The sequence below is a fragment of the Dermochelys coriacea genome, chromosome 7 (assembly GCF_009764565.3).
Source record: "Dermochelys coriacea isolate rDerCor1 chromosome 7, rDerCor1.pri.v4, whole genome shotgun sequence".
Classification (NCBI taxonomy): Eukaryota; Metazoa; Chordata; order Testudines; family Dermochelyidae; genus Dermochelys; species Dermochelys coriacea.
Window position 1 is genome coordinate 24263555 of NC_050074.1, and position 15590 is coordinate 24279144.

The 15590-nt window shown below is 58.7% G+C and overlaps 1 protein-coding gene across 8 annotated transcripts in view; it reads right to left on the minus strand.

Annotated features, from left to right (window-relative positions):
* COL7A1 (collagen type VII alpha 1 chain) overlaps positions 1-15590 on the minus strand; it is a 119342-nt gene that overhangs the window by 43989 nt on the left and 59763 nt on the right. For all 8 annotated transcript variants that reach the window (XM_038410204.2, XM_043518881.1, XM_038410201.2 and 5 more), the window contains 25 exons: positions 14749-14784; positions 14250-14282; positions 13067-13138; positions 12454-12513; positions 11870-11905; positions 11400-11480; positions 10631-10666; positions 10486-10530; positions 9839-9910; positions 9701-9745; positions 8776-8802; positions 8641-8685; positions 8268-8348; positions 7725-7760; positions 7547-7582; positions 7014-7094; positions 6070-6105; positions 5534-5605; positions 4796-4840; positions 4104-4139; positions 3620-3655; positions 2637-2741; positions 1930-1965; positions 1222-1257; positions 25-72 (listed from right to left, as the gene is read on the minus strand). In XM_038410204.2, coding sequence (XP_038266132.1) covers positions 25-72; positions 1222-1257; positions 1930-1965; positions 2637-2741; positions 3620-3655; positions 4104-4139; positions 4796-4840; positions 5534-5605; positions 6070-6105; positions 7014-7094; positions 7547-7582; positions 7725-7760; positions 8268-8348; positions 8641-8685; positions 8776-8802; positions 9701-9745; positions 9839-9910; positions 10486-10530; positions 10631-10666; positions 11400-11480; positions 11870-11905; positions 12454-12513; positions 13067-13138; positions 14250-14282; positions 14749-14784 — 1272 coding nt within the window. The remainder of the gene's footprint in view (positions 1-24; positions 73-1221; positions 1258-1929; positions 1966-2636; positions 2742-3619; positions 3656-4103; positions 4140-4795; positions 4841-5533; positions 5606-6069; positions 6106-7013; positions 7095-7546; positions 7583-7724; positions 7761-8267; positions 8349-8640; positions 8686-8775; positions 8803-9700; positions 9746-9838; positions 9911-10485; positions 10531-10630; positions 10667-11399; positions 11481-11869; positions 11906-12453; positions 12514-13066; positions 13139-14249; positions 14283-14748; positions 14785-15590) is intronic.

The window sequence follows — 15590 nt, forward strand, 5'->3', positions numbered from 1 at the left end:
GACTGGCCCCACACAGTGACTTACCGAAACCGTCCCGGGCTCACCACGCTGTCCAGGATCCCCGGGTCTGCCCTAGTCACCATGAGAAGAAGCAGAACGACACCAGATTAGAACAGTTCTGCTCACTGCCCACCTGGCCATGTCATATGGAAACCCCTGGGAAGGAAGCAGCAGGAGTTGGGGGGCTGACCTAATGAATGTGGGGGAGAGAGAATCCTCCCCATCTGGGAGGACAGGGCTGAGATCTCACCCATCCGTTAGTGCGATGACGCTGCTCTCAGGTCACTACTGCGCTCTCCCTGGGACTGCGGGTCTTACACAGGCCCCGGTCAACTGCCTTTGTAAAATAGCCAATCACTTGCATTAACTCTTCATACCTTGTAGCAAGTAGGACTTACCTGCTGCAACCAGAGTCTGCTAATTCTGCAGCAGTGTCACACTCAGAAAGCGAGTGCTTGCCTGAACTACCCAAGGGGACTGGATTAGCCCATCAGCTAGAGGGAAGGCACAGTAATGACTTCTACCCCAGGGACACATGGGAGCCCACAGCACGTTGGGTTAGCTATTTGGATATCAAAGTCCATTTTACACTGCTCCCATTTTCACTGGGCTGCCGGCATTTGTATTAACACAGAACCACCTAAGCGAAACTGTCGGGGAAGTTGGAGGTTGGGACAGCTGAGGCGGTTAGCGCCGTAGGAGGTGGTTTGGAATTGTGAAATAGCAAGAGCTTCAGACGGATTTTGCTGCTAAAATGATCCGCAGGGAAAGAGATACTATGCTGCTATTAAATTGACCTCATTAAGTTCCAGAGTTAAACACAGGATCGAGATGAGTGGGGCAGAGTTCTTTTGGGCTGGCATTGCTGCATCGGCTATGCTCGGGTCACACTCCCAAGCATTTCTTCACAGCCACCGGGGCTAGGAGAAGGCTCCCTTGTCAATGAGAATGAACATTGCAGGGCACTGTTCTGCAGCAGGTGGACTCAGCAGGCCTATAATCATCCTATTCTTCCTGCTCCCAAGTGGCAGTGACTGGCAAGGGTCTATTTATCTCAGCTGATGGAGCTGCTCCAGAGTCTCAGAGCTGCATTCAGAGGGGATACAGAGGGGCAGACCAAGCTCTGGGTTCCCCCGCACACACCCCCCCAAAGGGCACTGCATTGTGGGGAGGGGAGGACTCAGCGTTGGTGGATCACCCCAGGCAGTGCTGGGTATTCACCTGTTCTCCTTTGGATCCAGCCTCTCCTCGGTCACCCTGAAACAGAACAAGAGGAGTCAGGATCCCCTCCAGCCCTGCGATGGGAGAGTAAAGCCCAGGAGGAAGAGTTCAGCTCCGCCTCCTCTGGAGGAGCCCCCGCTTACGCCTAGGCTGAAGTGATACAGCTCGGGGAGGGCCCTGGGGAGGAACAGTGCCAAGGTACTGGGGGAAGGGCAGATATCCAAGTTCCCTCCCCTGACAGGTGGGTCAACACACAAACCAGTGCTCCACCCCCAGCTAGCCCAGCACATGGGCTCTGCAGCCTCAGAGAACTTCCACCTGGAACCAAGTCTGGGCCAGACACGCTGGGAACCCGCACTGGCCTATTGCAAAGCCTATGGCACCCCAGAGAATGTGGGCAGAGGCAGAGCTCCCTTGCCATTCACACTTGGGCCCCACTGCTCTCCACGCAGGCCCCCCAGGAAGCACCTTAGTCCCCCTTAGCCCCCAGCTCCTCCAAAGAAGACAGCTCACAGGAGGACACTAAGCCACACCCTCCAGCTGGACACAGTGGGAAAGGGGCTCAGGGAACTCACAGAATTAACCCGAGGGCCCAGAAGTCTGTGCTCTGGCACAGCAAGCCAGCCCCTCTCCAAGTGGAGTGCCAGGAGAGGCTGTTCTGCTCTGTTCATTTTCCAGTGGCTTGATGGGGGCTGGGAAAACACTCACCTTTTGTCCAGCCACCCCGGCGAGGCCTGGAGCACCCTGGAAGGAATAGAAGAAATGTGAGCAGACCCTGGACCTGCGAGTAGTGGGAGAGAGCAGCTTCACTGCCAATGGGTGGGGTCCGCAGGCACTCTTAGGGCTGGGGAGAGGAGGCCACGCAGCTTGGGGTGTCTGTGAGCACTGAGACTGGAAGGAGGAGCCCACTCCAGCTGGGGTACTTTCCCTGCCCCCGGGTCTGCCCCCTGAGGCAGGAAGCAGGCTGTATGGTCAGCAGTCCAATCCCAAGTGGTCCTGCAGGGTTGGAAGGAGCTTGTAGCTGCAGTTGGAGAGGAACAGGATTTCCCCAAGGAATCAGAGAGGGACCCAGGGTATCCATGCCATGGCACAATAAGACATTACTCTGCTGTCCAGACCCTGGCAGCTCTGGACTTGGCCAGGTCTGTACTCCGAGCTCAGCCATCGGCATGCCATCTAGTGGCTAGAGCAGGGTCTGGGAGATAGGAGTCCTAGGCTCTGAGCTCAGTGTGATTTTGAGCCAGTCTCCTCTTCTCTCTCTCTATCTCTCCACTCCCCCAGCTGTAAACAGCACTAGTGCTCTCCCCACCCCCAGTTCCCATGCAGGCTATGGGGCTCCATTCCCAAATGACCATGGGCACAGCGAGCCGTGCCAAGCAGCTGGTATTAGGAGTATTATTCTGGAGGTTACACACCTGGCCTGGGGGTCCAACCTGCCCTGGTACACCAGGGACACCAGGAGGTCCCAAGGGGCCTGGTGCCCCACGGTCTCCTCGCTCGCCCTTGGGGCCTTCTTGACCCTGCCAAAGAAGAACAGATGCATCACAATCTGGTGCTGTTCCCCCTTGCCATCACCCCACAATCCTCCGTACCCTCACCCCCTCCCAGCTGGGAGGGCCTACAGAGAAGTACTACAGCCAGATGACTGCTGAAAGGCCCGTCACTGTCAAAGAGTGCCAGCACCCTGGGGTGCCAGCAGAAGGCATGTACCTCCCCCTGGCACTATCACCACTTGCTGTGGTGGAGGCACCAACTAGGAGCAGGCCAGCATCTTTTAGTAACGCTTGAATGGAGGTGCCAAAAAAGGAGCCCAAGAAACAACTAGGGCCGGTAAGCAATGGAGTCACTGAGGCCCCAGTCCCACCCTGATCCACTCCCACCCATCAACATCTCATTAGCCAGAGCTGGAGCCCCCTCTGCCCTTTCCAGCTCAGGAGAGCCTGCCATCTAAACCCAAGCCTCTATAAGCTGGGGAGCACAGGCCAGAGGGTGCAGCTCCCCATATACAGTGTGTGGTGGGGGGAGGCCTGAGGACGCTGCCTGCACTTCCCTCCCCTGCCGGTGGGTAAAGGTCCTGATGCACTGGATCACTACCAACCACCCCTGCCTGCCTATGGGCAGCAAGCTGGGGAGACCCATCAGAGTTGCCCCCAGGTTTGCTAGATGGGGTCTCTGCCACTGGCACCATCCAGACGGTGCAGCCCCCATTGTGATGGATTATCGGAGCAGAGAGAAGGGCCTAACTGAATGTGTAGGCAGCACATGGAAGAGTCACATGTGGAGCCACCAAACACAGACAGACCCTGCACCAAGCCCCTAGGCTGGGGGGCAATTTGTGACTGAGGTAAATCCAGGGCAGGTGGAGGAAAGGAGCAGGGGAAAAATCATAGGTACTTACATCTCTGCCAGGGGCTCCAGCTTCTCCTTTGTCCCCCTAATCAGGAAAAGCCAAGAGAAAATGGCTACCTTACAGCCTCATTCCATTTCCAAATGAGACAGTCAAAGTGACTCAGGTAGGGCCCAGCCACTGCGTCCGCCTGCCCTGCCCCCACTGGGGCAGGAACCCTCGCCCAGAGCCTGGGTCTGTCTTCCCAATGGCCCCTCTCCTGTAGCCAGCAAGATCTGGGACTGCTACTTAGTTGGGAGGAAGTAACATCAGGCCTGACCTCACCCACCCCTCCTGCTGGGTAAGCAAAGCTGGAGCATCCCAGAGCTGCATGCTGGCACCAGGAGGAAATGCATGGTGAGAGGTGCCTGGCAGAGACAATGGAGCAGCGGGAGAGTCTGTCTCCCAGGGGAACCCCACCTGCTAGGCTGCTCGCAGGCCTAGCTAGCAAAGGGGGCTGGCTAGTCCAGGGGAGAGGCGCCCTTTAGCTCATTACCTTCCTTCCATCTTCTCCTGGAGTCCCATCTTCTCCCTAGGAGGATAGAAACCACTAGTTAAAGCCCTGTTCCACACAGGCCCTGCACACTAGGGGGCTGGACCCTGGATAGGTGTGGGGAAGATATCCCAGATCAGACTGTCATCTCCACACTGGGGAGCACAATACATCCCCTTGGGTCCCCCAGCCCTCCTGACATCTGCCATACAGCCCTCAGATGAGCCAGGGAGCCAGGCTCCCTCAGGGCTAGTGGAGCTGAGGAATGGCGGGCAGCAGGGAGATGGCAGACACTGGCCTTGGTGGTTACCCATGGCACAATGGGTGCCCCACATGGGAGGGTGGGGGAAAGCCCACCCTCTGGGCTTGGGAAACCCTTTCTTATGCCCCTTTGACAACCCATCAGTGGAAGGTCCTGGCAAGCTGAGGATCTGTTACAGGGGTTGCCAATATTTGGTCTGTCGGGGGCGAGGGGCGCAGCGGCACCAGAGTCTGATAAGGAGCCCTCTGCCTGCATTCAGTACAGTCTCAAGGACACTGTAGCTTTACAGGCAGCAGTCTCTTCCTCTGTCCCCACCCCATTGCCAGCGCAGCTCCCTCTCGCCTGCGCAGGTCCTTGCATGTCAGGCCTAGAGACCCTGCCCACCGCAGCCAGGAGCTGCCCTTCTCCAGCAGAGGCTGGCTCCTTTACTCACATTATTCCCTTTCAGGCCAGGTTTGCCATCGTCTCCGGGTTTGCCCTAGAAGGAAGCGCAGGCTGTTAGGAGAGTGAGGGGCCTTCCCCATGCCTGAGACAGCAGCAGGCTCCTCTGCAGGACCCCTCTGGGCTCATCCTGAGGGGCAGTGTGGCTGGAGTCCAATGCTGTCATACCACAGGGCAGCAGCTCCTAGGGGAGGCTGGGTCAGGATACCTGCCCCGGCTGTGAGCCCTGCCCAGAGAGTGATTAGCTGGGACATGACAGCAGACTGGAGAGAGCCAGACCCGGGGTAATAGCATGGGCTGAGCTGGCAGAGCAACCAGCCAAACGGGGCTGCTGGGAGTTGAGGGCTGCCCTAAACCCTCCTGAGAGGTCAGGAAGTTCTGGGCAAGCAGCCCTGGGCCCAAGCAGGCCTCACATCAGACTTGGGTCAGGCTGCTCACGGCAAGATGATGGGCCAAGGGGGCAGCATGAGTCCTGGGAACAGGCCTCGCAGAGCATGTGGGACATGGTGTGGGGCAGGGTCACCCCCCTCAGGTCAGGCACATAAGGGTGAGTGGAGACCATGAATGAGAGGCAGCCGAAGAGCAGGAGTGACCTCATAAGGAAGCCCCTGGTAGGGAGGCAAGGCAGGTGGTGTGGTTATCTGGGGCCCTGCCAGTGCAGGGCGACGCCAGAGAAGATGCAGGGAACAGCCGGCAGGGATGGCCCACAACAGCCAACCAAACTACTTACAGCCAAGCCTGGTGGTCCCGGGGGGCCAATGGCTCCTGGGGCACCTTGCTCCCCTCGTAGGCCTGGCAGCCCCTGCAACAATAAAAGATCAGGCGAGAGGCAGATCCCAGCTGGGTCACAGGCAGACACAAGGGGCAGCAGCTCAGCAACAAAGGAAGAGGAGGACTGGTGATTGCAGGGGTAAGCAGTGCCCTTGGGCCAGGGACTCTGCAGGGTCAGATGGCCCCCCGGGGCAGCTCCACCATGCTCAGGATTTCAACACACAGCTCCAGGCCTTGGGCCCTCAGGGTAAAGCATCAGTTGCTGGTCAGAGGAAGGACACTGGAATGGATGGACCCCTGTGACAGGGAGGTGGGGCACAGAGCTAGCTGAACCAGTGCTTTGCTCTGGTGACTCCTGGGCCCATTGCTGAAGTGTTATTCAGATACTGGCCTCGTGCATGAGACTTCAGGGTGCCCAAGGGAAAGGGGAGGAGTGGGGAAGCCCCCTGCCTTGTGTGACCCACCACCCCTCAGAATCAGGAGCTCCCTACTTACATCTCGGCCAGGATCACCCTGCTTGCCTGGGTCACCCTAGAAAAACAAGAGAACATGGCCATGATCATTGGGGCTGGGCTCAGGCCTAACTCTAGGGCCTGGCCACCTCATGTCAGGGTATTGCCGGGGGGCTCCAGAGAGGCCTGGCTCATTTCACAGGATGAAAGCAGGAGAGGTCACCACCACACAGGCACCTCTGCTAATAGGGCCCCTAGACTCACTGGCAGGGAGCAGCAGCCACTCAGGGAAACCCAGCAGCACCCCGAGCTAGCCCGGCAGCAGGCACTCAAGGGGCACAAGCACAAATAAGCACAAAGCACCACACGGCTCAGGGACATGGACCCTCCCTCTAGGCACTGACTCAAATCCAGCTCAGGCTTCATGGGCTCTGTGGCTTAAGTGAACGAGCTCATGGTCTCCATCCAGGTCCTCAAGGACAGGTGCCTGCACTACTGAGCCACCGTCACAACTGGCACTAACTGGTGCCGTTATTGGCATCTCAGCAGAGAAGCCAAGGATTGGGTGGATCACCCTAGAGACTGCACTTCCCTCCCACCCTGGGGGTGTTACTCCAGGGTGCACTGGCACTGCTGGAGCAGCTGTCAGCCTATATGCGGAGAGCTCCACATGGCCCTGCTAGGCAACGCCTTCTCCTGCCTTCCTACCACAACCCTTAATATTGAGACAGCTCCTTCAGCTACAGCAGGGATCCTGGACCCTGGGGAAGGAGTCTCCTCGGCACCTGCACAAGCTGCTGTCATGTGGCAACGCTATCAGGGGCAGGTCACGCTGCCAGGGGAATGTTACATGGCTAGCGGGACCTGGCGATACACCGATACTCCGGTTAGTGGCTCTCCTTGCAGGGAGCAGAGCCGCTCCTAGGCCCCTCTGAGGGGCAGCCTCACGCAAGAGGGATGGGATTCCCCCAGCCAGGCCACACTTACCCTTTGCCCCGCGGGGCCCATTTGCCCAGGTTTGCCATCCAACCCGTTCCGGCCATCCAGCCCTGGAGGGCCTCTGTCTCCCTGAAAGAGAACCAGGCAGTGACAGCTTCGCACCGAGGTACCCCCATTCCGACCTCCCCCAAGAGTCCGCAGTGGGGCAGGCAGCAGCATTAGCTGGGAGAACAGATGGTGCAGCACCGGATGCAGTGGAAGTAAGGACCTTCCAGCAACAGTGATGCAGGCCAGCCCTTCGGCACTCAAACAGGATGCCCCCTCCCTGCCCCATGCAGATGGGCATGCTGCCCTCAGCTCCCCTCACCTGGGACTGCGAGCACAGGCCAAGCAGCGGGATGTATCCCTCCTCCCCCACAAACAAGGCAAAGAGGCCCTGCCGGCTGCGTGTCCTGGCAAGAGCTCCACTTAGAGACATGGTATGGCCCAATGGGGCCCCTCCAACACACCCCAGCTCCACCCTCCCACCCCATGCTGGGCCCAGGCAGACCTGGCATGTCAGGTGGAAGTGAGGCTCTTACCTTGTCTCCTGATTGGCCTCGGTCTCCAGGGTCACCCTGAAGGGTACGAAATAGAAGAGAACACGGCTGGTCACCAGGTGAGGGGCAGAGACAGCCAAAGCTCCCCAGCACCTGGGTGGGGAGCAGGAAGTGCTGCATCCCTCCAGAGCAGCAGAGAGGAAAGGGAACAGGGACTCACCCGAGCTCCGGGGGGGCCTCTGGGGCCTTCGATACCCTGAAAGAGGAAGGAGATGGTTCTACTCCAGGAGGGTCAGGAGGAGATGGCTGGGGCCCATTTTCCCTCATATATTCATCACCCTGCCCCTCACCACATGAATACCTGAGAGATGACCCAGTTCCCTGTGCAGGCTCTTCCCACATGCACACGCTCCCCAGAGGTACCAGCCCCCAGCATGCTCCCTTCTTATGTGCACCTATGCCCCAAACCCAGCGCTACAGACTCCTCAACCCCTGCAATACACCCCCCTCCCAATACAGCCTCCCCACACTCACTGCTCCCCTGGGCAGGCACGTTCCCCCCCTCCATATGGGCATCGCTTCCCTGCTGCTGGACAGCTGCCCTTATTCTGTGCTCCTAGGAGCTACACCCAGACCTACAGCTCCCTCTGCCACACACCCCGTCCCTCCCTTAGAGCTTGGCTTGCAGAGGCTTTCAATCCAAGGGCATTTCAGTTCCAAGCAACACCTCCTGAGACAGATATTCCCAGGCACTAGCATCTACCTTCTCTCCAGGCAGGCCAGGTACCCCGGCCTCGCCCTTCGCACCCTTCATCCCATCCTCTCCAGGGTCCCCTGGCTCCCCCTGAAATGGAAACAGCCAATCAGAACAGATTAGACACAGGATCACTGATGTTCAGTGTTTTCAGGGAGGTGGACCAGCTCTGTCGTTCCCCTAGAACCAGATTGTCCTATATCCTCGTCCAGGTGCACCCCCAGAGCCAGAGGCCTGAGCGGTACCAGAACACACAGAGTGCTAGGCTACAGCCCAGCCTCAGGCCTGGGGCTCTCAGCTGGGCTATCCCACTCCTGCAGAGAGAGGGCTGCTCCACTGCTCTCATCCTACGGCAGCCCCCAGGAGATAGTAGCAACGTTACCTTCTCGCCTCTCTCTCCAATTCCTCCTCCAGCTCCCGAATCGACCTGTGGGGAAGAAAGAGGGGTCACATGCTATGGGGCCCAGGGCACAAACCCAACACGACCAGGGCAGGGATAAAGAAATGCGGAGCTTACAATTCGTCCTGGGGGTCCAGGCATCCCCTGCAGAGAAGAAGAGAGAGCCCAGCATTAATGGAGGCCTCCAGGACATCTTCACAGACAGCCCAAGACACAGCAGCACCCTGTGGGGGCAGGGGGAAAGCTCTGCAGGGCTCCAAACCACCTTAGTCTTACAAGAGCTGAACAAGAGCTTTGGGGGCCCCCACCCAGCATGGAGCCTGAATGGAGCCCAAGCTCCACATCTTGCCCTGAATCAAGAAGCTGCACTGGGGGGTTCTCATGGCCAGGACCAGCTGCTAAGGGTGGCAACTGGTGCAAGCTTCTTCATGCTGCCCCCTTGCCCTGACATGGCCCATCTCTGGGGACCAGCTAGCCTTTGGGTACTCCGCTGAGACTGCCCATTAGAGACTGGGTGAGACATCAGGCTTAGCACATCAACTTAGCTGTCAGCACTGCTAGCCTGGGCTGACTCCAAACCAGAGACCTGGAAGGGAAAGATCATCAAACTCAGGTGCCATCACCTGAGCTTGGGATACTTGTGCAGAGTCTGGGTGAGCATGAGGGAGGACACGTGCAGGCCTGGGCAGCACCACACGTGCCAGGGCAAATCAGCAAGTGTACAAGTAAGCCTGTGTCTTTGTGGGGTGAGCATGCAACAGGAGCAGGGGTGTGTGCACGGAGCATGCAATGGACACCCTCAGCCTGCAGTGGCTCCTCTCAGAGGATGGCGATCCCCCTACATGCCTGGATTTCCATTATGTGTGGGTCATATTGGTGCTCCTGTGTCCTGTTTGCAGTCCTTTCGGTGTGACACTGGGAGCCCCAGCCTCACCCTACTGCAGTGCCCCAAGGAAAAGGGTCTGTGTGGGGGTGGAGGACTCCCAGGCTGGGCACTTAATGCTTCATTCCAAGCGTGGCAGAAGGGGGTGCAGTTACTCACCGGTTCCCCGCGGTCGCCCTTGGCCCCTGGTACTCCAGGACTGCCCTGCAAGGAGAGAAGGAACACAGTGAGGGGAGGGGAGAGTCAGGTAGCCAGCTGCTGGGGAAGGAGTGAGTGGGCTGCAAGTTGGGAACTTACATTTCTGCCATCATCGCCTGGGTCTCCCTGGTCACCCTTCTCCCCGGGGAGGCCACGGTTTCCTGGTAGGCCCTGGTGGAGAGACAGCAGGTAAGACAGCGGGTCCACAGCACTATGGTGACCCCCATGCTGGAGTGAGAGGCTGGGGAGCCCAGACCCAAGGAACAGGGCTGGGGAGGAGCAGGGGCACTCAGGTCTGAACAGTTATGGATCGGGGGCCAGGCAAAGGCCCCTCCAAGGGGCCCATGGGACATGCAGTGATGGGGCTGCTGCTGCTGCTGCCCCTACAGAGGCTGGAATTCACCAGGCTCCCCAAGAGTGGAGGGTACCCAGAAGCCAGGGTGGGGACAAACTCCATTGTAACATCATTCCCCCAGGCTGCGCCTTCTGGAGTTCACCCCAGTCAGTATCTCGGTTGCTGTGTCACCCCCAGGCAGCACACAGGGCTCAGCTGGGCACATTCTGCAGCTCCCCACTCACATGAGCTCGGGGAGCACGACAGCATGGAGTCCCATGGAGGGGCAGCATTTTGTCCATCCCCCTGTCCCCACAACCCTAGCCCCCTGGGAAGCCCACATGCAGGCCTCCCATGATCTCTTCCTCCCCGCCAGCCCACGGGATACACCCCTCACAGCCCCCTCACTTACCCGGGGGCCCCGGTCTCCAGCTTTGCCTGGCTGACCCGGCTCTCCCTGAGAGGGAAAGAGAGGGAAGTAAGAAAATGGTGGGAAAAGCCAAATGTGGCCAAGCAGGGGAGGGGCATTGCCACAAAGTGACAGACTGATCACTTACCAGGGTCCCTTCATCACCCTTCTCACCACGTTCACCCTGCAGCACACACAAGAGAAAAAAGAGTTACCAGTAATCTTCCCTGACCAACAAAACAGAGTCACCCACTCAGTGCACCCTGTGTACAAACCCAGCACCCTAAATACCTCCATATCCACAAGCCCCCATCTTTCTGGAACACGCCTCCACTCCACACAGTCCCTGCCATCACCCTGAACACATCTCTACTCGCTACACCCCCAGGAACACGCCACCCCTCAATACACCGCCAGGACCACTCCTCCACTCCACACAGCCCCACCATCACCATGAACACATCTCTACTCGCTACACCCCCAGGAACACGCCTCCCCTCGATACGCCACCAGGACCACTCCTCCACTCCACACAGCCCCCCACCATCACCCCGAACACTCCTCCACTCCACACAGCCTCTTCCCCAGGCATATGCCTCCACATAACCCCACCCGCACCAGCCCCTCAAATGAACCTCCACCGAATACACCTCCACTGCACACAGCCCCCTCAAATACCTCATGGATCCCCTATTAAAAATAGCCTGTTGATGTTGTCATAACAATCTGGCATAGGGTCTCCATGGAAACTCCACCATGTTGTATAATCACTGTGGCCAGAAACAGGATCTCCACCAGCAGGAACTGTCTGAGGCAACAGTCAGAACTGTAGACCCAAGAGCCCCATCTGCCTGCTCATGGGCACCCTGGCATGCACCCAGGTCATGCCCTCCTCATCCAGAGCACCTCTACATTACCTCCTTCCCTCGCAGGCCCATCTGCCCTGGAGCTCCTGGTCTCCCCAGCTCCCCCTTCTCACCGGGTTCCCCTGGGTCACCCTAGACAAGAGAAAAATCACAGCAGAGAGAGGAGAGGCCGAGTCAATGTACAGCCAGTTGGTTACAATCCAGCACCCAGCTAAGAGAGCCCCAACCCACAGCACCCATGTGAACAGTGTAGAACAAGAGGAGCCCCCCAACACACCCCACAGTAACCAGTGAGCCCCCCCTCACACAACACAACACCCACACATGCAGTGCAGGGCAGGGTGAGCTTCCCCCCCCCACAACAGAGCATCCATGCATTGGGGCAAGAAGAAAGGAACCCCTCCTCCCATAGGACAGCACCTGCGGAGAGGAGCCCAGTGCACACACACAACCCAGCTCTCAGGGCAGCCAGGCAGAGGAGCCCTCCCCGCACCCCCCCCGCCACCCCACAGAGCCATTACCTTTGGGCCACTCTTGCCAGTGAGACCGACAATCCCCTGGTTGTCCGGAAAGAGAGAGGCTGTTATTGGTGACCTGACTGCCTGCAGGGTCTGTGCCGCCCCCACTGGATGTGGTCTCAGGGGAGGCTGTGGGACATGGAGCAGAACTCGCGGGGCCTTGGGGACTGCTCCTGGGCCTTTCCATAGAGCCCTTCTTGCACATGGGTGGTGGGGGTGCAAGTCCACAAATCCCTCCCCCACCCAGAGTGCAGGTGAGCCAGGGCCCCACACCTGTGCAGAGATGGGCTCCTACCTGTTCTTACACCAGCCACTTTCATATTTACCAGTGACTCTCTAGTCCTTTACCCACCACTTTGAGGGAGAGAGGGGCACAGCCCTGGGCTGATCGATGCCACCCCAGCAACCCTGGCCCGAAGGGTAGAGACTAAGCAACTCCCTCCTCAGAGAGAGCTCTGAGTCAGACATAATCCCAGGGACAGAGACGAGTGGGAGCATGGCCCCATGGCCCTGATGGCACCTGGCCCGGGATGCAGGGCACAGCCAGCTGGGGGATGCCAGCCACAAGGCAGGCAGGCAAGACTCACCCTGTCGCCCTGTTCTCCTTTGGGGCCAGGTGGGCCAGGGACACTGAATCCAGGGGGGCCCTGAAACAAAAAGAAAAGCAGGTCAGAGCAAGGCAGGCAGGACAAGCCCTTTCCAGGCTCCTCACCTGGCCAAGCTGTGGTTCTCTCTGCATCCCCGCAGCGATGTTACACCCAGAGAGGATGGTGGAGCCTGGCCTGCCCTCAGGGAGAGATGGATTCCAGCTCCCAGAGCAGGGAGCTACACAGGCATGTTGGGGAGCCGTAAGCATAGGCCCAGATTTCAGACTTACCCCTGAAGAGCCTCTAAGCCACGGTGCACTGAGGAGCCACCTTGCGGGATGCAGCATTGGTGGCAGAGACCCTCTTTCCTACCCAGCTAGAAGAGCTGTGCCTCCCTGTCCCAGAGCGACCACCCTCTCCAGCGCCAAGAGCTACTTCGGTCTCCTCTCCCAGCAGCGTCCCTGCCCCTGCTGAGCAGGCTGCTGGCTGCGGGACTTAGGCTTCTGCCCACTAAGTGGGGAGATGAGCCCCAGACTCACTTCAGCGAGTTGTCCCTGAGCTGCCTGCCTCCGCCAGAGCTCCTGGCTGTGTTGACGGCCTAAATGATACTCACGCGGGCTCCTTTATCTCCTGCATCTCCCCTGGGACCCGGGGCCCCCTCTGCTCCTGCAGGGCCTCTGTCACCCTGGAACGGAGGAAACAGCACCATCAGCCACACAGAGCTGATCTCCTCTGGACCCCAACACTGACCCTCCCCCCACGGGCGAGACAGAGCTGCTCACCTGCTTCCCAGATGAATGGGGGCAGGTGGGGCTCAGGATAGGATGACACTGAAAGGAGTCGGCTGGACTGACCACAAGTGACTTGGAGCCAGGAGTGGCGGGGGTGGGTGGAAGGAATGTGCCTGGGATACTGGAGAAAGCAGCGTCAAAGCTGCCTCTGTGCAGGTGAAGTTCCCACACTGCCCCCAGAGAAGCCAAAGCCCCCTCTGCCCATGAGCATTGGGGCTCCAGTCTGCCTGGCCTCAGCTTTCATTACAAGAAATAAGTTTCCAGCCCTCCCAGCTGCAGAGAGCCTTCCAGTCACGAGCTGAGCATAGCCACTGCAGCAATGGCTGCCCACATCTGCAGAGAGCCTGCTGCGATGACCCAGTGGGGTGAGCGCCCCTGCCGATCCAACTGGAGCAGCAGCTCTCAAGCCCAATGACCTCATGTGAGGTCAACTCTAACTTTTTCACTGCTGATGATTTGAGTTGACAGAAGGGGATGGGAGTAGGAGTGACACCCTCAGGTCCTGAGAGTTGCTGCAGGAAAGGCAAGGCAGTGGGAAAAAGAGAGACACAGAACAGAGTGGGTGAAGGAGGGGAACACAGGGCAGGAATATGGCAACCTAAAGGAGGTGTGTTCTCTCACCCAGGGCTGACCCCAGTAATAAGGCACTGAGCAGATAACGGACCAACCCTAAGCTATTACACAGAGGCTGGCCTCTCCCCTCGACCTTTGGGAACATCTCCTGGTCACTGTGGGAATGTGCCATCCTAACTAGAAACCCTGGCCCATGGAGCAGAATCAACATGTAGTTGAGCTCGCCAGCCCGGCTGGGTAACTGTCCCCTTCCTGGATCACATCAGCCACCACCATGCCACAGGCCCAAGCCCCATGGCTGCACTCTGCCCTGCCCTAACACACAGTGCCAGCTGGGAGTGCATCTTACAAACTGTACATTTGCAAAAGAACTAAGAGAGGCCCCTCCCACGCCAGCACCCCACTTCTGGGCACAGGATCATTTTCAGTTACCTTCTCTCCTTTGACCCCAGAGACGCTGGAAGCCTGGAGGAGAAACACAAAGAGAGAAACTGCTGAAACCTGTGCACCACTCCCTGCTGGCAAGGACACACGGAGAGAGCCCTGCCTGCCCTTTGTGGGAATTGGTACCTCTCACAACCACCAGGGGAAACACTTCCCCTTGGCCGGGTATCCACAGAGGCAGCCTTCTGCCCATCCCCTGGCTGAGGTCAGCACTCAGGAGAAGGGTGGTGGGGTACAGAGGAAGAACCTCAACTGCTGGGTGCAATAGGACCCCGTAGGCAACGCCCCGCTCCCTGAAGTGAGTTATCTCTGCACCGACCTTCCCACAAGCACCAACGCTAGGGGCCATTGTCCCAGCAACGCGGTCCCGTGGTGCCTCTCCTGCCCCTTTCAGGGTCAGTATCCACCCTACGTGCTGGGAGCCCAGCAACACCCTTCCTGGCCCTTGGGAATGCAGTTCCTGCCTGGCAGAGAGGAGGCCACTTACCGGCTTTCCAGGTTCCCCAGGAGCACCTTGATCCCCCTAAGGGAAAGAATGACAAAGGCCAGGGGTCAGCCACCCGGCTCAGGGGGCAGAGCCTTCCCGAGGGGCAGCAGCCCACCCTGCCCTGGGAGTGTGAGGAAACCATCAGAGAGCCCCGTGTGCCGAGGGTCTCTCGGGATTAGTTGGAATTCCTTTGAGAGCCATGGCCTTCAGCTTATCTGCCAGCATGGCTCACTCACCAGCCCTCTGCACCTGGCTGAGTGCTGCAGGCCAAGGTCCCCATCTGCCATTCCTTGGGCGTTACTTATTGACAAGGAGATTCCCGAGGGGCTTGGTGCCAGACTGGAGGGTTGCGGTATTGATCTCTCTATTGCCCCACACCACAGACTTTAAACACCCAGATCCAAAGAGCGCAAGGATTCCCCTTCCCCTGCAGCACTGGGAACCCAAGCCCAAGGGCACTGGGGCTAGTGCCAGAGACCCAGACAGTGACAACGGCCAGGAGAGTGCTATTGCCCCAGCTGAGTGACAGAGCATCAGTGGTCCCATTCTCTGTGCCCAGTGAGCACGGATGGCACAAGTCGCACAGGGAGGACATCTGCTTTCTGCCCTACCAGCTCCTCTGGCTGGAGGTGACAGGCTGGTATTGATGCGATAAGCCAAGCGGACTGCATGCAATGCCACCTCCCTCTGCAGGGCAATCCCATCGCAGGGGAGACACCTCCTCTCTAGAAAGAGCCACCTGGGGAATATTATTTCTTCTAAGAGCTTCTCCAAGATCCAACAGCCCCGTCCACCAGTCTCGCCTATCAAGGGGGATTCCCAGCACTTCTCTCTCGCGAGAC